The sequence below is a fragment of the Lissotriton helveticus genome, chromosome 11 (genome assembly GCF_964261635.1).
Source record: "Lissotriton helveticus chromosome 11, aLisHel1.1, whole genome shotgun sequence".
Taxonomy (NCBI): domain Eukaryota; kingdom Metazoa; phylum Chordata; class Amphibia; order Caudata; family Salamandridae; genus Lissotriton; species Lissotriton helveticus.
The window spans coordinates 771760282-771787777 of NC_136072.1; the positions used below are offsets into that span (position 1 = coordinate 771760282).

Genomic DNA, 27496 nt, shown 5'->3' on the forward strand with positions numbered 1-27496 from the left:
CAGCAAGGCCAGGGGTAATGAATAAAGCAACAATAAGGTTTCATCACTTTGACTGGACTGGACTGGACTGGACTAGATTGATTCCATAGCTGGTCCACCCGTAATGTGTATGTGTTTTTTTTAAGTAGCCTAAACATAATTGGTTTTCCTGCAGTAGTGCTATGTATCTATAATCTGTCTATTTATGTCTCTCACAGATCTTCCTCTCTGCCCTTCTGGCAGCCTTGTTGATTCCATCCCTGGCTGATGATGTAAGTAGAAAAATTAGATGATGGTAAAATACAGCTGTTTAAGAATGTAGCCTATCTTGGCAGTGATAGAACCTGATAATCTGTATACACTAATTATGTACACATTTCCAAGCATGTTAATTTTGTTCACTCTGCTAACCATTTCAGACGCATTTGTTTTCATGATAAAGGGTGGATAGTTACATTGATTGAATCAGAGAGATTATTGATGCATGTGATTGGTACTTTATAACCAAGCAGCACAAAAAGTTCCTCGAGTAAAATGTTGCCACACCTACTCAGTACTGGAGAGTTTTGTAAAGAACAGTCAAGGGTCAAAAAGGTATATAGGGAGTCCAAAAATTTGAATAGTAATCCAAATAAGTAAACTATTGATAGAGCCAACCTGGGCCCTTTCCTTACTACCCAAGTTCGACTCTGATGGTCTTTTATTTGCCTGCTAAAAGTTGTTGAGGGGAAGAAACACATCAATATAATACTTACAATGTAGTCATGCTGTAAAGTCCACAGTCTCCGAATTCCAAGTATGGATTTTTATTATAAGGCCAAAAATAATTGGATGTACACACCGCAAAATCAGAGAATATAGGTCCAAGAAAATCAATACAGAGCCAAATCTACGCATATAATTGATTCGGCAAAAGAGACACAAAACTATAAACTCCAAGAGGAATACACAACCCAAGATGGATGCGGAATCCAAATCCCTTTTCATTAGGAAAGAAAGCATGAAATGTCTTTCCCTACACTACTCTCATGAATGATGGTTCTGGTGGATTCCCCTATCTTAGTGCTCAAAGGTGTCAGCACGTGTAGACTTCCTTAGAAGTACTCACGTCAAATGGGTCAAAATAGCTTAAACCTATGGAGCTCACTCTTAAGATACTCCTTCTCCTCCGATAATCTCGAAGTCTGAGTTTTCTGTCCGTGCGCATAATACAAAAGGATAAACTTAGCCCCCACCTAAATGTATCACATGACAAACTATTTCACTTTTCCAGTACTTCAGTGATTTTCCATGACTTCTTTGCTTTTGGTGACTTTGGGGTGTAGATAAGCGAGGCAAAGACGATATCCTCCCTTCTCACTTCTCAAGCTGTTCAAAGACATTCCAGTTATCTCCCTAAACTAAAATAATGAGGAGAAATTCCTTCTACCTACAATGGGATAAGAGCATACTGTTCTGGCACAAACAAAGATACATTCAATTAATTCTTTAGTTGCTGAGCAAACAAAACTATAAACATGGTCTACTTTGGGGCCTACAGTGCAGACAACTGTAACACCACACGTTATATGGATATGAACTTAGCGTCTTCCTGCACCTGTGTATACGATTATAATGGTGTCTTCTAATATATGCAAGTTCTATGTAAAATACATGTTACATTTCTTGTCATCGTGTAGGATATATGCAAATAAAATGACATAATACATAACGATATTGGAAACACATGTAGGTGCGTTTAGATTATGAGTATGATGTACCCCTACAATTAAAGTGCGATATGCACTCTATCACTATATATAGAAATTAGGAAAGTGTAAGAACACTGAACAGATTGTCACAAAACGGAAATGAGGTGATGCAGCCATGTCAAACATACAGTGTGAAAACCGGTTCTTCAGGTTTTTTGGAAAAAAACCTTGGGCCAGATGTAGGAGGCCATTTACCGACCGGTAACGGACGATTTCGGCCGTTACCGACCGGTAAATGGGTATTTGGGATGTAGGGGCATCATTTTATGGATTCGGTAAATTTACCGAATCGGTAAATTTACCGATTCTGTAAAATAACGAATTGGTATTTTTACCGATTCGGTAAATCTCAGATGTAGGTGGGACTCTTCTGAGTCCCAAAGGCCTTACAGATTCGGTGTTTTACCACCGACCGGTATTTAAGAATTGGCATGTAGGGGCCCTATTTTACCGATTCGGTAAATTTACCGAATCGGTAAATTTACCGAATCGGTAAAATACCGAATCGGTAAAATACCGAATCGGTATTTTTACCGATTCGGTAACTGCAAGATGTAGGTGGGACTCTTCTGAGTCCCACAGGCCTTACAGATTCGGTATTTTACCACCCAATCCAATTGGGTGGTAAAATACCGAATCCAGGTGTGCATGCACATGTGTGCATGCACACCTATGCCATGTGACAGACAGACATGTCCTTAGGGCATGTCTGTGTGCCACATGGCACACATGCCTGTATTCGGGGTGCTAGAGGGTGTCAAAGTGACACCCCCTGCACCCTTGCAAAAATCGGTATTTACCGAATCGGTAAATACCAATTCGGTATTGCCCATTGATTCCTATGGGCTTCAAGGCCCATAGGAATTAATGGGCAATACCGAATCGGTATTTACCGATTCGGTAAATACCGATTTTTACAGATTCGGTAATTCAATTACCGAATCTTCCTAAATCTCCTACCTTCATATTTACCGATTCATAAATACCTAATCGGTAAAATTCGGTATTTATGAATCGGTAAATACGCTTTTCCTACATCTGGACCCTAGAGGGTGTCAAAGTGACAACCCCTGCACCCTTGCTGGAATCGGTATTTACCGAATCGGTAAATACCAATTTGGTAATGCCCATTGATTCCTATGGGCTTCAATGCCCATAGGAATCAATGGGCATTACCGAATCAGTATTTACAGAATCGGTAAATACCGAATCTTAACGATTCGGTATTTACCGAGTCTGTGTTACCTACATCCCCCCCTCTATTTTACCACTTCTTAAATACCGAATCGGTAAAATTCGGTATTTAAGAAGTGGTAAAATAGAATTACCTACATCTGGCCCCTTATGAGTTAAAAACATTTATGATGTTTTTGGTGGTTGGATTGTTGCTTGCTTTTAATCAAATTTGAAAGTGTGAGAAATTGGATTGTTTGACAAAAGGATTCAGTTTTTGTTTTGGCAATCTTGAATTGTGGTTGCAGGACAAAATGTAGTCAATTTAAATACATATGTGGCTTTGTGTGGGTGGAACAGTAAATAAAGGGCTGAGTGAGAAGTATTTCCGAAAGCTGCACCCTGTCCCCATTACCCACTATGCATGACCCACCTCTGTAGCAGATGGGTTTGGGAGAACAGGGTCCCTGAACTCAGAGTCTACTGCATACGTACTAAAGCCATGCATGTGCCACATACAGGCTAGATCCAGAGGCAGTGTACAGCTAACTGTGGTAGTAAACATTCTCAGCATAAAATGTGGCCATGCACAAAGAGTTTTGTGAACTCAAGATTTTAGGTTTCAGGGAAAATAATTATGGGCAGCTGTGCAGGGCCATTAGTCTTGCACACCTGCATCAGAAAGTTTACTTCTCAAACCTACTGAACTTGGCCTTTGGTCATGCAGAGGTGCTTCGGAAGAACAGGAGCTGACACTGCGCATGGTTCAAAAACATACCCTCTATCCAGACCCCACTGTTCCCAGACACTGTGGGCGCTGCAAACTCACTGTGTGGGGGCTAGTTTGAAAAAATAGAATCCACGGAGAGCTATGCACAGCCTTGGAAGGTTTTGTGGTCTGGAGAAAGTTATGGCAGAAGGAAGAAGAAGTGCCCCAAGGCCCGCTGCCCATGGGCTGTGGCATCTGTAGACTCCATAGACTGGCGATCTTAGGGGAGGGGGGCGTAGTGGTGGGGGGGCGTAGTGAAAACACAATAATTACTAGCTTGATATGCTGTGTATGGATGTGTGCAATGACCTCAGAATGTTTACTTTCCAAATCAGGGTAAATGCACATAGAGCTTACTTGGGAGATACAAGTGGGCACAGAATATGGCCAAATGCCTATGGACAAGCACCACTTGAATTTGTCACCCTTGAATTTCGTGGACAAGCCCAAAACACACTTTTGTGTCCTAAACAAGCAGTGCACAGCCAAAGGCTCAAATTGTGCCTTGTAAAAGCAACACAAGTAGTATATCTGCCAAGCACTCCTTGTGGCCTCATCCCATTCACCTTTCATCATCTGTACATGGTATAGGTCCTTACTTGGCTACTTGGAGGTCTGAATTGTGATCAAAATATTGTGCCATCTATTGCACCCACCGTTCCAATGGCTTAATTATTTAGCCAATACATGTCCCATGGTAATGGTCTGTATACATTCAATACAGCCAACACTCTAGTAATTTGATGCTTTTCATTAGAGTTTGTGCCATTGCTAAAAATGTAATATTATTTATTAGACTCTCTGCAATTAAACTCATGATGATGCCCCACAGGCACTTCCTAATGTGAAATTTGAAGAGACGCTGCAGTTCCACACTGTAGATATTTTGCTCAAGCTTCTAATGAGTTCATTTATTAAATTAGATCTGATGATGCTATGAAAATTTCTGTTCACTTCTGGTTTGTCATTTCATGGTAGACCTGGTTGCATAGGGCTGCTCTGAAGATCATGTTGTAACTACTAAGTGTTTGCTGTTTTCTCCGGCAGTGTGTCAACCTTACTAACCGGGGCAATGATGGCGGCAGTGTTCACCAGACGGTGAACATCAACAATGAGCAGAACATTGTCAATATCAACACTAACGCCGGGTGGAACTCAGTGAACTCTGTCTGGGACTACAACACTGTGAGTACCTGAGAGGGTGGGCTTTGCATCGACGTGAAAGGCATTTGTATTACCAAATACAAAAGTAGATTGCATGTATATTACACATTCGTTTTAAGGGGGATGTTGGGTCTCCTTCACTGGATGCCATCAATGTTGGGATGGCAATGCGGGGAGATATTATTTATTACTCATCTTATTTAGCTCTTGCAATGTGTGCTGCATTCTGCTCCAAGCATAGAAACAGCAAATCACCTTTAAAGATTGTTTATGTGCAGGAAGGTGTCAGCGTGGTGCCACCAATTTTGGCATAACACCGCACTCTGACATTTTATTGCAAATATCCTCCATTATTTTCTAGGTTAAAGCTAGAATAAGCAATTAGCTAAATGACACGATATCACTATTATTTATGCAAATAGTATCAGTGGTCTGATAGTGAAAAATCCAAGTATTGAATATGTAAAATATATGTTTCATTCACAGATTCCTATTTAACAACAGTTCTACCCATTTGAGATATAGTCATCTATCAAACGGTCAGGAGTTTAAGGATCTAAGGTGCCGGCCTCCCATCTCCTCACCCTTTAATGGTCAGCCTTAGAAGGTGGGAGAATCACATTGCTTGAGCAAAACACATGAAACTCAATAACACCAACACACTCCAGCTCTCAAAAGAAATCCTGAAAAACTACTTTCGCTCACTAGTTCATTGTTCTGGAAGACAACTACCTGCCCTCCACCCAATGATGGTTTTCATGAAGGCACTATATAAATGTTCCATTCATTCATTTATCCAATGTTCACAGTGGTATTAAAGGTCACGATCCTAGTTGCACACAGAATGCTCATCAGGCAGACAAACCAACTAAACTACAAAACTTGACCAGTGTTAGACATGGGTGGGAGCGGTAGGTAACACCATAGGCTCGTCCATTAATTTTTTAGCAGACTGCGCTCGCATAAATTGAGGGTGGATATTATAAACTTGATGCTGTTTGATAGCAGGAAGTGGGAGATTGTGGCCCTCCTATGGTGTTGGATTGGAGTACCAGGAAGGCAGGAGTTTTACTTGTGGACTTCAACATAGTTATCTTTATTGTTAAAGGAAATAAATGATGCTCCAATGTTATGACAGATCCTTCTGCAAATATTTACAGTTCTGTTTGTTTTTCCGAGTTTACTTAGGAGTACTAAAGTGAGAAAAGTCCTAACTTTAAGACTTTTGGTATTCACAGAAGGCATTTAGGAGTCCTAAAGTTAGGACTCCTAACTTCTGTGAATACCGAAATGAGTAAGTGCCTTCTGTGAATACCAAAATGAGTAAGTGCCTTCTGGGAATACAAAAATGGTAGTAAGTTTAGGATTTTGTCTTAAGTTAGTTCTGTGAATCGGGCCCTCTTTTTGTTCATGGACACATTTAATTTTAGTACTCCTTCACAAGAGTCAGCTATTTTGCATTTGTCCATTTGATTCTTTAGTTCATGAACGTTGTCTGAATTATTGCTCTGTTTCATTTCCTTTATACATTCAGCTATATGTTCTATGCTTTTAGCAGCATTGATGGACTCTTTCAGTTCTAAATTACTAGTCAAAGGTTTTTCCTGTATTTTGGGATTATTTGTACATCTTACAAGTTGATCTCTGATCAATGAATCTCCAAGCGCACCAAATTTATTGGCAAGACCGCGTAAAACAGCAATATAAGTTGAAACTTTTTCACTTTTCCCTTGAATTCTCGAAAATAATTTGTGTCTTTCTAAGACTATATTTTTCCAATGTATTGATTGTTGTCTGAAATACATGTTCACGTAACAATTCACCCTCTTCCTCACTACTAGAGTCTGATACATTTTCATAAATTTTCCTTCCTTGCACACCTAGATTATGCAATAATATGTGCTGTTTCCTCATTGCAGAAAATCTCTCTCCCCCTATAGCAATTAAGTAGGACATACATTTTTTTCCCATTGCTTCCATGGTATAATTGGTTCACCCATGTCGTCTAAAAATGAAGGTGGTTGTGTCATTTTTGCTATTGCCATGTTGCACGTCCAATTCAAATTTGAATTTACGAAATATATCTTTACTAAAATTACAACTATTTTCTTTTAATGTGATTACACGCTAAGGTGAAATCAAAACACAATGAGAGTGAAAAGTAAACTTGTGAACATTTCTCAAAATTAAACATCAGTCATATCTCAAAAGCTTACTAGAAAAGGAAAGAAAACTAGCATAAGATAATTATAAACTCAGTAAAACGTTTCAAAACTATTTGTTTTCCTACAACACTCGATAATGTAAGCTCATATAAGTATTATATATTTTTCCTCACTAAAATTGATTTTATTTCCTATAAAATCAAATCCATGAAGCAATAGATTAACTGTGCCAACCAGTGAGATCATAGGCAACTGTAGACAATGCTGTGCATATCAACGGTGAAGATCTTGAAATGCTGAGGAGACCGTCTGACACGCAGTTGAATAATAAACGCTGCCGTCATTTCAATTATCTTCAAGATGGGCACTCAAACACTTGTGCCTATCTATCACTATCAGCCCATCTGACACACAAGCCGTGTGCGTCAGCGGAAGAACTGCCACAAGCTGGCTGATGCGCACCTGGTAAACCATACGCGCTAATGTCAGCTACTGCAAAGGAACACCACACGGACACAGGGAGGGGCACAAGATCCTCAAATTGAATAAACTTGCTTGAGATGCGGTTTGAAATGCTCGCCTTCCTTTAGGCACCAATTCTTATAAAATTATAAAACAACAATTGTGCCCAACACAGTAATAAATTATTTTGCACACATGCTGTGCGTGTCAGCGGGGAGGTTCTGTAGAAGCTGAGGAGACCAGCTGACACGCTGCACAACTCAACGCGCTACCAAACTTCTCCTCACACGAGGACGCCGGAGGACACAGGATGAATTCCGTCAGCCCAAAACAGCTCATCGATGCTGGAAACATCGGGGGCCACCCAGGAAATCCTCTTCACACAGCACTGCGCTCAGGTCAGAGAACGCCAGAGGAAACCAACTCAAACCCCCGTTCACCTCACCTCGATGTTCCTGATGCCAATAGCAAGGTAAGGGATGATGATACCTCGATGATCCTGAGGCTGGTAGTAAGGTAATGGATGCTGATAACTTCTTAAACCCCTGGTAGATGGTTCTTGTAAAGGTGCTGCACGCCGATTCTCGTCACAAAAGGTTTGAATTATCACTTATACTTTGTGGCAATTAATATTTGGGGAAAAGTCGTAAAAAACTGCCCCCAACCAGCAGTCGTTGCCAATATTACGAAGACAAAGATTTTAATTAAATACTTTATTAGCATAAACATACGACCTCCTGCCACAAGAGCTTACAGTCTGTAACTGTCATATCAACCGTCAGTTTTAAGCAAGAACAGTAGGAACATTCCAAGAGGGTGACAGGAACAAGGGTGGTGGGGGAAGGGAAATTGACACAAATGCAGAGGGTGAGAGGAGGGCTAAAAGGGAAGAGCAGATTACAACAAGATCCCTGTCCGTGTGGTATATATTTACTCCCAAGTATTTGAATGTATTACATCTCCATTCTAGCCTTTCTGTGCTGCTCAGAGCCCTGAGTGGAAACAAGTATGTTTTAGTCTTATAAAACTTCAGTGCCTATTAATTCCCTGTACTCCTCCAGTATGGTCAGTACATCAGGGAAATCCCTTTCTGCTTTCATGAGGTAGGGAAGAGCCTCATCCACATACAGGGAAATGACATCCCGTGTGCCATAGTGTATTATTCCCCACTCCAGGTCTCTCATCCGAATAAGAGACACAACAAGCTTAATGACTAGTACAAATATTTAGAGTGACAGTGGGCACCCCTGCCTGGTGCCCCGGCCAAAAGGTAAAGATTCAGAAATGTCTCTGCCTGTGTGTACTCTAGCTGGAAGGGTGGAGCATAGGAGGCGAATCCAGCATCTAATTTTGGGCTTGTACCCCATGCATTCGAGTACTACCTTGAGGAACGGCCATCCCAACATATCAAATGCTTTCTCGATTTCTAGAGAGATCGACATCGGTACTGTATTTTCTTCTGTTTCATTATCATAAATAGTCGTTGCAGATTCAGAAATGTATTCCTCCCTGCTATAAACACATTGTGATCCAAGTGCACCTATGTACTAATCACTTGGGTCAACCTGTTTGCTATTACCTTTCCTAAAATCTTGCAGTCAGTGTTGAGCAATGACAGAGGGCAATAGGATCACATGTTTAAGGGATCACGATCTAGTTATACTTCATAACGTGTTTAACCTGCATTTCTTATACTCAAATTATGTCGATCCACCGTGGTATAATGTTGTCCCAGACATGGATACAAAGTAGCAGCTTCTTTGATATTGCTATAGAGAGCATTGATAGACATTGTTCATCCTCTCTCTCCATAATATTATGTGGTACAATGGGGAAAAATATGAATTATGCCCGATTGACTTAGTTACTGAAAGCGTGTTGACATACTACTGAATCCATTTATAGAGAGATGCGCAAGAGGTAGATTTAAAGAAATAGTAGTTGGTTATATTGCACTGTTCACACGTCACTTTAGAATGAGGTGCATAGACAGTATGCCTTAGCCCTGATGAGACCCGATAAATTTTGATTGGGCCAAAATGTCAACAAGAAACTTTTAATTGCAGTTTCATTGACCCACTTTTCATACCTCAAATAGACTTTTGGCAGGTTCAGTATTGTTTAAAGTGGCCATAACAACCTTGGTTTTCATGACATACATCCCACTGGACACTTCTTATATGTATTTCAGGTGGAAAATTATGCTGCAGATCACAGTGGTACCCAATTGATCGACCCCAGTTCCTCTCAGCGGGAGGGAATTTCAAAGTATTGTATTTCAAGGGGTGAAGGCTATGCCTCTCTTCTCCTGTCTGCAAAAACTAAGAGTGCTCAGTAGCAAACTTCATCACCAGAAACTAGAAAACGTCATAATTCTACAGAACGCACAAGCCCTTCCCTTTCCATGTCCTGAATCATGTTTGCTCTGCCAGGTAATAAAGAGCATAGGCACGCTGTGCCTGAATACCCACAGATAAGCTCTGTACACCCTTTCTCCCTATCCTTCTATATCCACAAATGCCAGGCTAGAACAATAATAGGAATAATTATTATAATAATGCAATGTCCATACCACGCTTCTCCAATTTTTAGCAATGCAAAATAACAAATAATATAACAAAATGTAGTCATATATATTTAATTAAAATACATATATTAAATGAATTGATTATTTATTTATTTATAGCATTTATAGAGCGCTCTGCAACCCTACGGGCATCCTGGCGCTGAGTACATAAAGCTGAGAGAACCTGTGTAACAGAGAGGGCAGTGGTCTAAAGTTCTGATCGATTAGATTTTAGGGAAGAGCCATGTTTTAACCTTTTTTCGAAAGGCCATCAGTTCGTTTGTTTTTCTGATGTCAGTAGGAAGGTTGTTCCACAAATGAGCTGCAGCTATACTAAAAGCTCTTCCACCGCAGGTGGCTTTCTTGATCCTGGGTATGCTGATATGGTTTAAAGATGAGGATCGAAGAGACCGGGTAGGCTCATACCAGTTAAATTTATTTTGGAGTGGTCGGGGGCCTAGCCCATGAGCTGCCCTAAAAACAATACATAGGGATTTGAAACAAATCCTCTGGTGTATAGGCAGCCAGTGAAGGTCAGCCAAGGCGAGACAGGACAATTAATATATACATTAATAGTGCCATATAACATTGCTTGATTTGGATGCTGTTCTCTCCATTGGCAGTGTTTTCAGTGGGCTTCTGATAGGCATTGATTTGTATGAATCTACCTACCTAGTTTAGAAGAACCTTGACTCACCACTTTCTATCGCATACTCACTGCCCATCTCTCTCTCTCTCTCTCTCTCTCTCTCTCTCTCTCTCTCTCTTTCTCTCTCTCTCAATACCTCTCCATCTCTTCATCTCTCTATGGCCCTTGGCTCGTAGATTATAAATAAAATGAAAAGACTTTATTAACTTCATATCTTGTGTACAAAAAAGTTTTCCCGACTTGGGGCCCAATTACGATGTCGAGCGGATGTCGAGCGGAAAGCCTTTGACCGACAGTCGGATTCTTCTCAACTGTGTCGGAACCCTTCCGACTGACTTGGTCGGTTTACAATTGACCGATTAAGATGTTCGCAGTTGCATTGTAAACCGCTCGATCATTCCAAATCGGTTCCGACTGGCTCTCAGAGTATCTGTGTCAGTATCCGTGTCAGTCGGAACCGCATCGTACACCTCTATGGACAGCGTTTCCGACCTTGTGATTACGATGCCAATTTCCAACAGCCTTTCCGAGTCGGACTGTCTGACATGGAAAGCCTGTTGGAGAGGGAATTGAGGGCTCCTAGCACCCCCCCCCATCATCCTGCAACTTTCGGTTGAGGGCCGAAGGAGTACCTAAGGGACCCCCGGTTTAACCCTGCACTGTGTGGCAGGTCAAATGGGGTTCCAGAGACAGAGTGCAGGGTTTTCCGCGCACACCCCATTTCCCCATTGTAGCCTGTGTTACAGCCGGTTGTCGTCGGAATAGGGACTACGAAGAGGAATCAATGGGACTCCGACTGAACAGTCTTCAGTCGCATCGAAGTCGGTCTGGTGGCAACGCCGATTGCGAGTCAGTCTAAACCAATTCCGAGACAGTGTTTCCGCCCGACATCATAATCGGGCCCTTTAGCTCTCTTAAATGCTGCACAATTAGCAGAAATTGCAACTCAAAACTATCCACAAAATGAAACTTTGTGGAATTATTAACCTATGATGCACCACATAAATTCCTATCCCGGCTTTCATAAACACCTGAAACCTGTTCCGGTATGCTCACTGATGACTATCTCCGCTCTTCATGTGCACGGGTGGAAGTTGTGCTGCTAATGTATGATATTCATAGCTGCCATTCTGCCCCATTATCAGATACATTGCTTCTCGCTAGGCCTGATTTGTTAACAAAATTATATAGGATTCACGAAATTATATTATTACTTTAACCAAAGTAAACATGGGCTCACAAATTCCTGCATGCCCAGTGTAGCTGCTGAAGTAGCCTGGGCGGCTGGACCCACTTGGCAGCTATGCTTAAAAGCATCACTCTCTCTGGTATTTGGAGGATGTGGCATGTCTTCATCATATTTCTTGCAAAAAACACAGTTGATGGACAGAATGTAGAACAATGTCATACATTCACCCCAGTACAGAGATCTGGGCCTAAATCCATCGTTTATTTGCACTCCACACCACCCTGGGTTAGACACTGGCTATATGCAAATCAGCTCTAACCCTGTGCCTCATGGGAACAGTCCAGTCCGAACTACCAAGCCATGTCTTTCCCAGACCGGAATCAAGCATCCAAGGACCGGTTTCTGGCTATCAGCCTTCATCAGCCTGGATAGCTTGACTCCAGTGGTGTGGAGAGCCTGCGACTCACGTCTGAGCATACCCAGCCCACTCGGGGTGAAAATTGCAAAAAACACAGTTGATGGACAGAATGTAGAACAATGTCATACATTCACCCCAGTACAGAGATCTGGGCCTAAATCCATCGTTTTTTTGCATTCCACACCACCCTGGGTTAGACACTGGCTATATGCAAATCAGCTCTGACCCTGTGCCTCATGGGAACAGTCCAGTCCGAACTACCAAGCCATGTCTTTCCCAGACCGGAATCAAGCATCCAAGGACCGGTTTCTGGCTATCAGCCTTCATCAGCCTGGATAGCTTGACTCCAGTGGTGTGGAGAGCCTGGGACTCACGTCTGAGCATACCCAGCCCACTCGGAGTGAAAATTGCAAAAAACACAGTTGATGGACAGAATGTAGAACAATGTCATACATTCACCCCAGTACAGAGATCTGGGCCTAAATCCATCGTTTTTTTGCACTCCACACCACCCTGGGTTAGACACTGGCTATATGCAAATCAGCTCTGACCCTGTGCCTCATGGGAACAGTCCAGTCCGAACTACCAAGCCATGTTTTTCCCAGACCGGAATCAAGCATCCAAGGACCGGTTTCTGGCTATCAGCCTTCATCAGCCTGGATAGCTTGACTCCAGTGGTGTGGAGAGCCTGGGACTCACGTCTGAGCATACCCAGCCCACTCGGGGTGAAAATTGCAAAAAACACAGTTGATGGACAGAATGTAGAACAATGTCATACATTCACCCCAGTACAGAGATCTGGGCCTAAATCCATCGTTTTTTTGCACTCCACACCACCCTGGGTTAGACACTGGCTATATGCAAATCAGCTCTGACCCTGTGCCTCATGGGAACAGTCCAGTCCGAACTACCAAGCCATGTTTTTCCCAGACCGGAATCAAGCATCCAAGGACCGGTTTCTGGCTATCAGCCTTCATCAGCCTGGATAGCTTGACTCCAGTGGTGTGGAGAGCCTGGGACTCACGTCTGAGCATACCCAGCCCACTCGGGGTGAAAATTGCAAAAAACACAGTTGATGGACAGAATGTAGAACAATGTCATACATTCACCCCAGTACAGAGATCTGGGCCTAAATCCATCGTTTTTTTTGCACTCCACACCACCCTGGGTTAGACACTGGCTATATGCAAATCAGCTCTGACCCTGTGCCTCATGGGAACAGTCCAGTCCGAACTACCAAGCCATGTCTTTCCCAGACCGGAATCAAGCATCCAAGGACCGGTTTCTGGCTATCAGCCTTCATCAGCCTGGATAGCTTGACTCCAGTGGTGTGGAGAGCCTGGGACTCACGTCTGAGCATACCCAGCCCACTCGGGGTGAAAATTGCAAAAAACACAGTTGATGGACAGAATGTAGAACAATGTCATACATTCACCCCAGTACAGAGATCTGGGCCTAAATCCATCGTTTTTTTGCACTCCACACCACCCTGGGTTAGACACTGGCTATATGCAAATCAGCTCTGACCCTGTGCCTCATGGGAACAGTCCAGTCCGAACTACCAAGCCATGTCTTTCCCAGACCGGAATAAAGCATCCAAGGACCGGTTTCTGGCTATCAGCCTTCATCAGCCTGGATAGCTTGACTCCAGTGGTGTGGAGAGCCTGGGACTCACGTCTGAGCATACCCAGCCCACTCGGGGTGAAAATTGCAAAAAACACAGTTGATGGACAGAATGTAGAACAATGTTATACATTCACCCCAGTACAGAGATCTGGGCCTAAATCCATCGTTTTTTTGCACTCCACACCACCCTGGGTTAGACACTGGCTATATGCAAATCAGCTCTGACCCTGTGCCTCATGGGAACAGTCCAGTCCGAACTACCAAGCCATGTCTTTCCCAGACCGGAATCAAGCATCCAAGGACCGGTTTCTGGCTATCAGCCTTCATCAGCCTGGATAGCTTGACTCCAGTGGTGTGGAGAGCCTGGGACTCACGTCTGAGCATACCCAGCCCACTCGGGGTGAAAATTGCAAAAAACACAGTTGATGGACAGAATGTAGAACAATGTCATACATTCACCCCAGTACAGAGATCTGGGCCTAAATCCATCGTTTTTTTGCACTCCACACCACCCTGGGTTAGACACTGGCTATATGCAAATCAGCTCTGACCCTGTGCCTCATGGGAACAGTCCAGTCCGAACTACCAAGCCATGTCTTTCCCAGACCGGAATAAAGCATCCAAGGACCGGTTTCTGGCTATCAGCCTTCATCAGCCTGGATAGCTTGACTCCAGTGGTGTGGAGAGCCTGGGACTCACATCTGAGCATACCCAGCCCACTCGGGGTGAAAATTGCAAAAAACACAGTTGATGGACAGAATGTAGAACAATGTTATACATTCACCCCAGTACAGAGATCTGGGCCTAAATCCATCGTTTTTTTGCACTCCACACCACCCTGGGTTAGACACTGGCTATATGCAAATCAGCTCTGGCCCAGTGCCTCATGGGAACAGTCCAGTCCGAACTACCAAGCCATGTCTTTCCCAGACCGGAATCAAGCATCCAAGGACCGGTTTCTGGCTATCAGCCTTCATCAGCCTGGATAGCTTGACTCCAGTGGTGTGGTCAGAGCTGATTTGCATATAGCCAGTGTCTAACCCAGGGTGGTGTGGAGTGCAAAAAAACGATGGATTTAGGCCCAGATCCTTGTACTGGGGTGAATGTATGACATTGTTCTACATTCTGTCCATCAACTGTGTTTTTTGCAATTTTCAACCCGAGTGGGATGGGGATGCTCAGACGTGAGTCCCAGGCTCTCCACACCACTGGAGTCAAGCTATCCAGGCTGATGAAGGCTGATAGCCAGAAACCGGTCCTTGGATGCTTGATTCCGGTCTGGGAAAGACATGGCTTGGTAGTTCGGACTGGACTGTTACCATGAGGCCCAGGGTCAGAGCTGATTTGCATATAGCCAGTGTCTAACCCAGGGTGGTGTGGAGTGCAAAAAAACGATGGATTTAGACCCAGATCCTTGTACTGGGGTGAATGTATGACATTGTTCTACATTCTGTCCATCAACTGTGTTTTTTGCAATTTTCACCCCGAGTGGGATGGGGATGCTCAGACGTGAGTCCCAGGCTCTCCACACCACTGGAGTCAAGCTATCCAGGCTGATGAAGGCTGATAGCCAGAAACCGGTCCTTGGATGCTTGATTCCGGTCTGGGAAAGACATGGCTTGGTAGTTCGGACTGGACTGTTCCCATGAGGCACAGGGTCAGAGCTGATTTGCATATAGCCAATGTCTAACCCAGGGTGGTGCGGAGTGCAAAAAAACGATGGATTTAGGCCCAGATCCTTGTACTGGGGTGAATGTATGACATTGTTCTACATTCTGTCCATCAACTGTGTTTTTTGCAATTCATCATATTCCTTTGCACATTTTATCAACATTTTTACACTACTCACAGGGACCCATCACTACACAATGTAGTGAATGACTTGAACTTTGGATGTTTAACATGTGTCCTAACTTCTTTGCCAGATATTCATTTTTAACCAGCCACTCTGCTCCTTTGTGACCGAATTAAAACAGTAGCAAAAGATCAGTTATGATTGTAATAATCTCATACTTTCTAGAATCTTAACCCACAGGGTAGATCACATATAAAAGACTTTCTTAAAAACCTTTCATCTCTGCACAATAAGCAAAACGGAATGATGCAAACAATCATATCTTAGAACATCAACCACAGAAACATTGTGCTATCAAAACATAGGGGGGAAAATATAGGAGACCACAATACAGAGACGATATGTGTATATGTAAGTATAGATGTACCAGTCTTAACTCCACATCATTGTATCATCAAAATGTATATAGTCAAGGTACATATATGAATAGTTAATTAAAATACCCATATTCTTACCTATCTATACTTATCAACTTGATATTTTGGTCCTCAATATTTTAGTCAAAATAATTTGGAAGTGCAAGATACTGGAATTGAGGTTACGGTGGAATACTAAGCATCTAAAAGGAAAATGAAGAAACCCATTTTATCTAACCATCAAAATGCATACATATTATTGTTATCAATGTTCTGTTGCAAAGATTTACAAAAAGGCATATTATGTTGAGGGCTTCGTTGATAAGTCAGAAATGCCACTTTTTCACTCTTGCTTAATTTATTTACATTAGAAGGTGCATTTGTTTGTTTCAAAACATCACTAATTGTATTTTTCCAACTCCCGCTTTCAACAAGGAATCCATACCAGTGTTAAAATTCAGTAAAAGGTGTTTATCTCTTTACACTGGTAATGTTTTTTTTTCCTTTAATTGTGATTACACTAGTGGTTTTTCGCACTTAAACTTAAAACAGGAATGTGTAAATATAATACAAAAGGCTATTTCTGATTACGTAAGGCTACCTATAAATAGCAGTGAGTGTTACTTGGCATATGTGCTTAATGGTCTGGTGGCTCAGTGGACTAATGCGTCCACTGTAGGGACCTATGCATGACCTGATGGTCACTTGTTCAAATGTTGGAGGGGCCCACTCAGCCCTTTCATCCTTCTGAAGTCGATAAAATGAGTACTATTGAGTTTGGTAACAATAAACATCTGTTATTCAGCACCATGACACCTTTCCCGGTGAACGTGTGCTTTACAAATATTTATGTTCTGTGCAATAGGAAGTTGGTCAGTGGTCAGAAGGTGTTATGGTGCTGGGTTGAATGTATGTTGTCTATATAGCATTAAAGAGGGTGAAAGCATGTCAAGCTAGTGCAACTACAGCAGATATTTGCCTTTAATGTGCAGACTGCACATCACATTTTCAGATGCCACTATAGTAGGCGGTGCTAGTAAGATAGCTCACTGGATTCATTTTCCCGCTAAAAAGATGTTTGCGTAACCTGCAAGTCACAAAGAAGGTTGTATGACAGATGCATGAATGGCTAAAGCATGGATGCCTCTACCACACAGCCTGAACCACAAATGTGCCTTAACTATGCATTCCTTTACCATGCATGCCTTTACCACGCCATTTTGTTGTAAAGGCATGTTTGGTACAGGGATCTGCATGGTTAAGATCGCCACTGCCTCGACCCCCCCCCCTCTCTGCACTAAGCCCTAACATTCTATCCCCTTAACTCGCCCTCCCACCCTACAGCCTAAAACCTACCTTGTCCTGCTCTTAAAACTAACCCTTCCCCTCCCCCTGACCTGAGGCCTTAAACTCTGGCCCCTTTAACAAAACTACACTGACCCCCTGCCATGAAACTTATCCTGCGCTACCCTTAAAATGACCCTCTCTCCCACCCAGATCCCTAAAACCCTGTCCCCTTCAAAAAGAAATGCCCGACCCCATCCTACTTTGAACCCTAAATCCAATCCCAACCTTTAAAAAAACGACCCCGACCCATGGCCCTGACACTTTCCCATGTGCTGCCCTTAAAATTACCCCAACCCCCTCCCCCACCTACAACCGTAAAATCCTGCCCCATTTAAAAAAAAATCCCAGACCCATGCCGCCCTGAACCCTAAATCTGACCAACGACCCTTAAAAACGACCCCCAACCCAGCCCCACTTACCTGTCCTCGTCCGCAGCTTCCAATTGCGCTGCTATCTCTCCCTCTCCCCGCATATCTGGACACTATTCTGCACTATCTGCCTTAACAACTCTTAGGGGTCTATTAGGATAGCGGTCAGAAAATCACTCCGACTGCCATGGTAGCGGGAAAACACTGCCCGCCAGGACCCCGGCATAACGCCGGTCCAACTAGGATGCTCCACTGTCGAAATACGACTGAGGCTGTCGGATTCTAGCAATTAACGTTGCGGCGGTCGCTGCTGCCAGCAGCACCACCGAGATGTTAACAGGAGCATGTCCTGCATCTCCCTGCACTGCGTGGCATCACTGCACAGTGCATGCCACCTGGCACAGGGAAATGTAGACCTCCCAGTGTACCTACCCCCCAACAAATTGGGGGCCCGCAATGGGCCCCCAGAACATGTCTCCGCATGCCTTTCCATGGCGGTTTCACCGCCGCGGAAAGGCTGGCTACCGCCGGCATCATAATTGTGCACCCATGTGTACTTGAACGAGTTTAATAAAAAATATATAATCTTAATGTAAATGGCATTGCATGAAAGTCATAATGCCACCATTCCTGTTTGTACTGCGGTGGGAAAAGGGGTGCAACCAGGGAGTAACGGACAGCATGGCCAGCAAACAGACGCACTCCTTCCTAATTTCCCTAAATGCCACAGTTCTGCTGTACTCTGCAACCTGGAGTACTAATAGTGGCAGCTGGCATGGCTTGCGGGTGGCAGGGCGGGGCGGCCGGGTGCGCGGGGAGGTCAAGCATATTTAAATTTAAAAAAAATTACAAAAAATAAAATAAACGTACCTTTGCGCCGGGTACCGCATTTCCGCTCTTGCTCTTCTTCGTCTCAGACGGAAGCACAGCAGGCGATTGGTTCTGAGCGTGTTGGTTGGACGTTCACCCAGGGAATGGGAGCCTGGGCTTGTTCTCCATGCAGGCTGTTATGAAGCCTGCATGGAGAATGGGGAAAGTGTGCATGACTGGTTTGGGTGGCCCGAGAGGGCTGACCAAACAGCCATTGCGCACTTAGGAGTGGAAAACCTACTCCTCCACTGTCCTGCTCCGAGAGCAGAGCAGTCCTGCTCTCCCGCAAAATCAGCAGGAACCATTAAATGATAAGCAGTGGGGTGACGCTCCTCTACCACTGAATAATAACAACAGAAATGTGCTGGTCCAAAGGCCTTGCTGTGCAGATGCGGTTTTGTGGCTCTTCCCCATCTTCCTTACTACAACACAAGCTGTAACAGGAATTCTGTTGTGAGTAATCATTGTGTGGATTTGAACCAGTGACCTGCATAGAATGCATATATCTCTGCAGCAAACACAAAAAGCTATCTCTCAAGTGTTTTGGGGGTTTTACCATCAGTTCAGTGCACTTCAGAATGCATTTATTCCCTCCAAATTCCACAATACGCCCATTTCATACACCAATCATGTGTACACAAGGCATCGTGTTGATCAAGGGTTTTCTATCTTCCAGGGATTCATTGCACTCCGGCCCTTTGCCAAGAAGTCCTGCTACATCCATAGGATGAACAAGAATGTGGTGCCCAGTATCCAGCAGCTCGCCCGCCTCACCAAGGAGAAGAAGGTGACAGGGGGAGCGTGGGCCACTGATTGGGCCTGAGACATAAAGATTTTGGTGTGCCTAGTAGTGACTTACCCTTAGAGGAATCCTGACATTTCCAAATCCCACTCATTTACCAGGCATACTCCTGGCTTATTCCTAAAATTCAGTTTCAAGCAGCCAGCTTGTTTTCAGTCATAGTGTGTTCAGAGTGCATGTGAATGTTCGGTCCTGCACTCTGCACCGTGCGTTCTCTGTAGAAGGGTGCACTGTCTCGGTCTATGCTATGCCCAGCGCACCCAGTTATGGGTGTGTCAGGCACATATTAAGACAGTGACTCCAATAAGTAAATCGACCACTATTGAAGTGTATCATGTTCTAGATGCAGTTTGTGGAATATTATATTCGGTTTTGTAGGCCACATTTGCTGTATCATGCAAAGTTCATGAGGGCATAATTGGGTTCTGTGTAGAGCTCTGAAGGCTCCACCTGTAGCATAGTCCCTAGTTCTATGTATGGCACCGAGGTACTGTATCAAAGCCGTATCTGCGAGATTTTGAGCTTTTCAGATGCCTTCATCTGGAGCATTATATCCAGTTCTGTGGGCGATATCTAGTTTACTGTTTCTAGTTTACATTTGGAGCTTGAATTGTGTCCCATTTGGAAAGATTTATTGAAGCCATTTTCAAGTAGAGGAGTCATGATGAGGCTAGATCCCCAGAAGACATGCTATTAAGAAAGATCAAGAGAAAGAAGGGAGATGAGGTGTGAGCAGAAGGGGGAAGAACATCAGTGAAACCTGTTATTTGATTATATCTCTGCCCCCCTCTAGGATCAGAAGTCTCCTGCTGGACCACCCCCTCCCTCCTTACAATATACCGTCACCAGCACCAAAGCTGAGAACTTTGCAGAGTATGGGAAACATATTGAGACCATGTGCCGGGGAGTGCCATCCTACATTGCTGAGGAAGATCACGGTGAGTACCTTTCAGCTCCACTCCTCAGTGGCAAAATGGTCGGAGGACGCCCTCACTATTTTGAAGAAGCCCAAACAAGTGTTTTTTTCAAAGAATATGCTGAATCTGTCTAACAGTCACATTGATAGACTCAAATTAGGGCACAGTAAGCCTTAACAATTGGGGTCCTCCAAACATGTCTGCTACACTGGCCTTTCAGAGGCAGTGGCATCCTAAGGATAACAACTCAATTTCCTGATAGTCCAATCTTGTTCTGATTAACGCATCTCAAACTTATAATTAATAAAATCATACAGAGTTAGGTATTCTGTTCTCTTCTTTGATGAAGGGTTTGGTCGGGTGTATATTATATGTGTACGCTTTATGTGAGCTGTTTACACACTTATCAGTATTAAAGTTCCTATGTTTTGTGCAGCACCCAGTCTGATGCATTAACATGTAGTATTTCTGTTGTTAATTGGGGTTACCTAGCAGGTTTATAGCCTTGTAATGAATGCTCTTCACATGCGTTAATTACTCTGAGGGTGTCACATTTCTCCTTTCTTTCCTCTCCAGGGAACAGCTTCTTTTTGGGAATCGGTGGCTGTGTACAGGCTGACCTCCTTTTCATCCTAAATGTCAGTGTTTGTGGAGGAGTAGGATTCTAAGACTCATCGAACATACGATCTTTCAGATTCCTGTCAGCCATTTCGCTTTTCGCAGTGATTTACCAGCCACTTGTCTATTATGTATCTCTTTCTGAGCTGTGCTCCCAAAATATCTGTAAATAAATCTATTGTAGCATTTCATCCATTGGTTTCTTATTAACATTTATTAGCGCTGAATGTGAACTCGTTTGGGTGAAGCAGGGTCTCCAACCTTTTCTGTAAGGAGAGCTACTTCTGATCAGTGACAATCATTGTGAGCTACCGAAGGCCAAGTAACTTGCACATTGTTACCAGACACTCCCTCGCCAAGCTTCAATGACTTTAAACCTAGGGGTTATATTTACAAGCCCTAATCGCCACCACAACGTCACTTTTCAGGACGTTGTGGTGGCGATAGGGGCTTCACCTTATTTACAAGGCAGTGTTAAGCCACTTAATGTGGCTTAACGCCGCTTTGTAAATAAGGCACCCTTTCACGCTTGCTTAGCTAGAAAGGTGAGGGCAATGGGTGCTGCTGTGGGTGTTCCACCGCAACACCCATTGAGTTTGAAACTGACCCATATTTACAAGGGTAGTGTAAATATGGGGGAGCACCAAAATTAAGACCAGGGAATCTTAGTCTTACCATGGTGCAACAAGGAGAAATGTTTAATTTCTCCTCACTTTTCCTGTTTCCATGTGTGCTGCGTTGTGCAACACACATGGAAACAGCAAAACACCAATGATTGTTTATGTGCAGGGAGGTGTCCCTTCCTCCACATAAACAATCATTCCAAAAATTACGTTTTGCAACTTCTATGTGTACTGCATTAGGCAGCAAACATAGAAGTTACAAAACGCCATTTAAAGATTGTTTATGTGCAGGAAGGGACATCTTCCTGCACAGAAACAACCAGTCTCCTCCATGGTGCAAGGGTGTCTGCTTTGGCACTAGGCAGCTAAATTTAGCACTAACGCAGGGGAAACGCAGGGCTGCACCATTTTCTTGAAAATATGGTGCAGCCCTATTCTTGTAAATATGGTGCAGCCCTGTGTTTCTAAATTGACGGAGCGTATAGTTAGCCTTCTTGGCTTAATGACACACTTCGTCACTTTCCTTGCAAATTTGCCGACTAATATCCTGGGAGTCTGATACTGGGGTTAGAATAAAATACTGTGACTAGGGGTACTATGATAGGGCTGTCATGTGCATCAGTGAGTGTCTGGTCTGTGGGGATTTATGAACATGTGTGTGACTGAATCGTATAATTGTGTATACACCATTTAGAAAGTCTCCCATTGACTTCAATGGGAGCCTGTGTTCCGACCGACAACACAGGCTCCCATTGAAAGAAAGGGTGGTTACGGAATACCTTGCACCCTGTGTCTGTCCCCCCATTATGCTTGCCACACCATGCATGGTTTTAAAGGGGGGTCTCTTGTTTACCCCCACGGCCCCCAAACGGAGGGCTCAGGATGAAGGGGGCCCTCCCCCAAAGTCAGTTTGCGACAGCCTTTTCGTCTCGGGCAGAATGACTCTGAAAGGCTGTCCGAATCCAACAATGTAATCCATCGATCGGAAACGCTCTCAGTAGAGCTGTATGATTCAGCGTCAATCGACTCAGAGTCTCTGAATGCCAGTCAGAACCTATTTAGACTGACCAAACGGTTTCCTTTCTGACCGAGTACATCGTAATTGGGTGGTAGGAAATGTTTCTGATTGAGTCGAAAAGACAGGTTCCGACACCGTTTGGAGGAATACGACTGCCGCTTGGAGGCTTTCCGACAGACATCGTAATGAGTCCCTATGACTTAATGGGCTTAATTTAAATAGAGAAAAACATTAAGTCAACGTTTCATAAAAACATTTTTCTTCACTTTTAAATTTCTTGTATCTAAAAGAAAATTACTGTATTTTTCAGTTACAAATACAACACTGTGTCTATCAGCCACTAGGTGCAGGATGCTTGCTGCATGTAAATACAACACTTTGAAAAGGTAGAAAATTAAAATGAAATTTAACTTAATGATTAAGTTAACTCTTCATTTCAATTTTCTCTCATTTTAAAAGCATTCAGAAACATCATTTTGTCGTCATGCGCCAATACTGAGTTGAGAATGACTTTGTATAAGAGTTAAAGACCTTAGTGCTTCAGTTGTGAACCTCTATGACTCTGGGTTATAAATCTGAGTGGAGCACTGCTCATTCTCAGGCCTGCAATCTGCAGCCTGATAATAGTGTAAAGTAAGCATAGCCTTGATGTTTATTTCAGTTCTTAGTTCAAAATGAAGTTAAGTTATTTTTGATACAACAGCTATGCTACCTTAATGCCATTCTGATTAATTCCAAGACAATAGAGCAACGCAAAATAAATGGGCTTAGCAATCGTCAAACCAAATGCCAACATCTACAGAGTGAGCCCTTAAAATACACCAGGCAGTGGCTGCTGACAGGGGTGGGGCATACTACCTGGGCAGTGTTTCAGTGATTTCTCCTATTGGGGCTCAGAAGTGTTTCTACTCAGAGATAATTTTGAATAAAGTGGGAGAAATTGATAATTTTCAGCACAATTTTCACATAAATAAGCTAAAAGGCAATGGAATCCCACAAGAGCACATGTAGTACATGCGGTTATCCCCGAAATCAAGTGTATTATGATGCTAGTCGACAGTGTTGACAGAGGTCACACATATTAATGCTGATCCAGAATAAGACACATTGTCTGCAGTAGGTGCACTTAGTGTGTATTCACAAGAAGGAATAGGGTCCTCAACTGAACACAGGTGCCAGGTATACTAGATCTGATCCTCAATGAGTCAGTTTCTTGTGTGGTTATTGTGAAGGCCAGAACTCTTCTGAATGCAATGACCACTTCCAGGATTGCTCTCTGTGCAGCCCCTGTGCATGTGACTATATTCCTGAATCTCCCTGTATCCGGTCACTGCATCCTTCAGCATCTGCTAGAACAGCACTGTCATAAATACTCAAGCCCGGAAAGCCATAAATTAAGTCAATGTGCCAGTTACCTCTGCCAACATAGTATTCTATCTTCACTACTTTTTTGAGACCTGATGAGTACTAATAGATCAAACAAATGGTGCAAAGGGAGTTTCGTGATCGCATATGTGGGTAAAAGATAAAAAAGTGAAGTGTGAAAATGTGAGCACCAGGAACAATGTTTTGTAGAATTAGCACAGAAAACATGGGTAAAGCTAATAGGTCTCACTATGTTAAAATATTAAATGGCATTAAAATTCTCATACACTTCTAAAGCAGCAGTCTGCATTTTATTCATGCCACTGCAGTACCATGGGCAATTAGTAGAGGTCCCATAGGTCTGATACAACTCGTTGGTTTGGAACGACGGTAGTACAACAGGCCGTTATTAGTTGACGCTCAGCTCAGACAAAACTGGTGTCATTATTGCCTTATGCCATTAGTGCAGGTTCTGTAGTCTTCTAGAAGAAAAAACACAGCAAGATGATGGTCAAAATCCAAACTACTTCACCTTAAAAATATAGAAGATAAAGCGAGGTCAGAATTAATTTGAGGCATGTTGTTCCATAATATTTTACTACTGGAATAAACATAAGCAGGAAGAAGCTTAACACTAGGGGATAAATACATACAGTGGGATATGGCTTTGTAACACACACCTGCAGGGTTGGACTGGGAAACAAATAAAAGTGGCCCTCTAAGTGAATTAGAAAGCTACAAAATGGGTTCATGTTTGCAAATTGGGGCAGTTTTGAACTTGTAAAGACATGCTGCATACGTGTTTGTAGAGATATGGAAGACTTTATGGATTTGAGCTTGCTGCGGGCAATGTTTGCTTTAATATCAGATACATTACCAGTAAAAACGGGCCCAACAGACCATGAAACAAGACCACAGTCAATAAAATGGTCCTAACATGGACCTGTCAGCATAGCTGCCAAGGTTTCAGATTGCTAGTGTGACATTTTCACAATTTCAGTGTAATTATGAATGACATTTCCACGACTATGAGTGGCATTCTTGCGAGCAAAATGAAGAAATGAGGACGAGGGAAACATATAAACATGAGAAATTACAACCATTTGAGCAATGAGAAACTCTAAAAAGATCTAAAACCACAAATTCATCCAGTATTTCTCTGTATTAACATATCATATCCTGTGTGTTTATAAGTGCAAGACCAAAATACTCTCTATAATGTGATACACTGGAGAAAAAAAATGCTTCACTGCATATAAGTGCACCCCTGCTATCCTCAACTTGAGGAACGCCATTTCTTTAAGCGGGTTTCTGGAACACCTCCATACCATTTCCTACAGAAAAAGCTATTGCATTACGTAGCATATTCAGTAGCATGGAAGAGGTGTGGCGCAGCTGCCAGGGTGCCTGACTCTGGACTATGGGGTTCACGGTTCGATCGCCGGTGGCAGATTAGCCCAGCACCATGTGACTCTGGGCAATAGCTCGCTTAATGTTCCCGAGGGCCCCCAGCGTTAGGACACCACTTCAAAGGTAGCTGTGCGCTTTACAAATACTGTTATGTCATTTTATATGAAAAATAACAAACACGATCTTTTATAACTGTCACTAAAGACATTTCTGTAAGATGGTCTCATGGCATGCATGTAATGTCTAGCCAGTCCAGGCTTTTTAGTAAACAGCATGCTGCATTCTGGGATTTGCAGTTTTGTTCTTAACATTGTACATATCTGCTCAAAAAGTCACAAAACACAATGAAATGTACTAAATTGGAATGGCAAGCTAAGGTGTGACAAGTGACATAGGGTGTTTGGCGACTGTGCCGTCTCTCACTGTTACACTCAGAGACATATTGGGAAGGTACAGTAATTATGGATTCAAGCTAGCCTGGCTGAAGAAGGGTGACATACCCTGAAACCGGTCCCAGGATGCTTGTTTACAGTCCAGGGAGGACCTGGTTGGCAGTTGGTTCTGGACTGTTCCCATGAGGCACAGGGTCAAGACTGATTTGCATATGGCTGGGTCTAATCTGGGGTGGTATGGTGAGCAATATAACGATGGATCTAACCCAGATCTTTTGACTGGGGGAGAATGTTTGCATTGTCAGCATTCTGTCCATCATTTGTTTGCTGTAACAGGAATTATGTGAACCAGCACCAAAACAAAAACAGCTTCTGTTCTCCGGAAACAGAGAAATGGAGGGCAGCGTATGGAATAAATACATTTAAGCACAGAAACATTATTTTCGGATATCTACATTTGAAAAGGTGAGGGTTTAGAGTTGGAGTCACCAGCCGCCTACACAGCTGCGTGGAGGCGCTCGTTTTGCAATATTGAAATACATTTCTTACATCTTCTGAAAAGTCGTCTGTTTGAGGAAAACCCTGGTACGGGATTGGGAGGTGGGGAGAAGAGAAACCACTCATCATCCTGTAAAGTGTGGAAGAACAGCTTTATTGAAACAGGTGCACATTAACAGCTTGTTACTGGGCAAACTGCCTTACAAAACTACCCTTTCACTAAACATTCAATTAACTAACCAATGCCCTACCCCCGACCCTACTGCCCCACCCGCAATATCCCACCAGACGAGTGGCTCATTAATATTGAAGTGCATTTCAACATTTTCAACCTTAACTTTCCCCTCCTGCCTATGACTGCACATATTAAACTTGAAGCAACTAAACTTCTTAACCTTAAACTTCCTGCCTACCATCACTTTCCCCATATTTTACGAATCACAATGCCACTCCAACTTCTTTAACCTCCTGAAAAACTTTCCAGGCCCCGCCACCCAGAAAAAGGCTGTCTACTGCCTTTTCCTTTTTCTGAACTCCCCCTCATAGCTAGCCTTCCCAAGGGCCCCTTATTTATCTACGAATGTTCAGAGACCACTTCACTACCTTATTCCACTCCAAAACGTACAACTCCATCCCTACCTGAGAAAGATGAACACCATCACTCCGAATAAACACGATATCATAATACTTAACCTCCGAGTGGCAGATGCTGGCAAGGCCAAGCTCCCTGAAAAACCAACTTATCTCCCTGTTAATCTTCCTGCATGCCCTGTCTACTGCTGGTGTCTTCTTGACTCTCCTCCATGCCTCCTGGGTATAAACTCCTTCCAGATTACAAAGTACCCAGACCATTGAGACTTTAACTTCCTTAAGTCATGTTTCCTAGCTCTCATCAAAGCCAACCCCTCTCTAGTATAAGATAATTTTACCCCAAATGGAAAACCACCACATCCAAGCATATTCCTCCCACCAGCATACCATTTAAACACCTTATCAACTCGCGCCACCACATGCCCCCACTCCCCCGCGAGGTAACAGAAAAAATGCACTGGTTGAACCACAAGTTGGTCTCATATCCCCACTGAGCCACCTGAGGTTCCGCCCATTTGATGAAGCAATGTCCTACTACCCTGATGGATACATCCT

General features: G+C 43.2%; 2 protein-coding genes across 2 annotated transcripts in view; both read left to right on the plus strand.

Annotated features, from left to right (window-relative positions):
* LOC144791160 (gastrokine-1-like) overlaps positions 1-27496 on the plus strand; it is a 145894-nt gene that overhangs the window by 2794 nt on the left and 115604 nt on the right. The gene's annotated exons all lie outside the window — the stretch shown is intronic.
* Positions 96-21235, plus strand: LOC144791159 (gastrokine-1-like). Its single transcript, XM_078665814.1, has 5 exons — positions 96-251; positions 4720-4857; positions 19384-19494; positions 20303-20447; positions 21003-21235. Exons 3-5 carry the CDS (start codon positions 19435-19437, stop codon positions 21092-21094), a joined length of 297 nt encoding a protein of 98 aa, XP_078521940.1. The 5' UTR covers positions 96-251; positions 4720-4857; positions 19384-19434; the 3' UTR covers positions 21095-21235.

Excerpts from the sequence above, each read along its gene's own strand:
- LOC144791159 (XM_078665814.1), top strand. The coding sequence starts at position 19,435 with ATGAACAAGAATGTGGTGCCCAGTATCCAGCAGCTCGCCCGCCTCACC. Across the intron at positions 19,495-20,302 it reads GCCTCACCAAGGAGAAGAAG|GATCAGAAGTCTCCTGCTGG; the intron begins GTGACAGGGGGA and ends GCCCCCCTCTAG. Across the intron at positions 20,448-21,002 it reads CATTGCTGAGGAAGATCACG|GGAACAGCTTCTTTTTGGGA; the intron begins GTGAGTACCTTT and ends TTTCCTCTCCAG.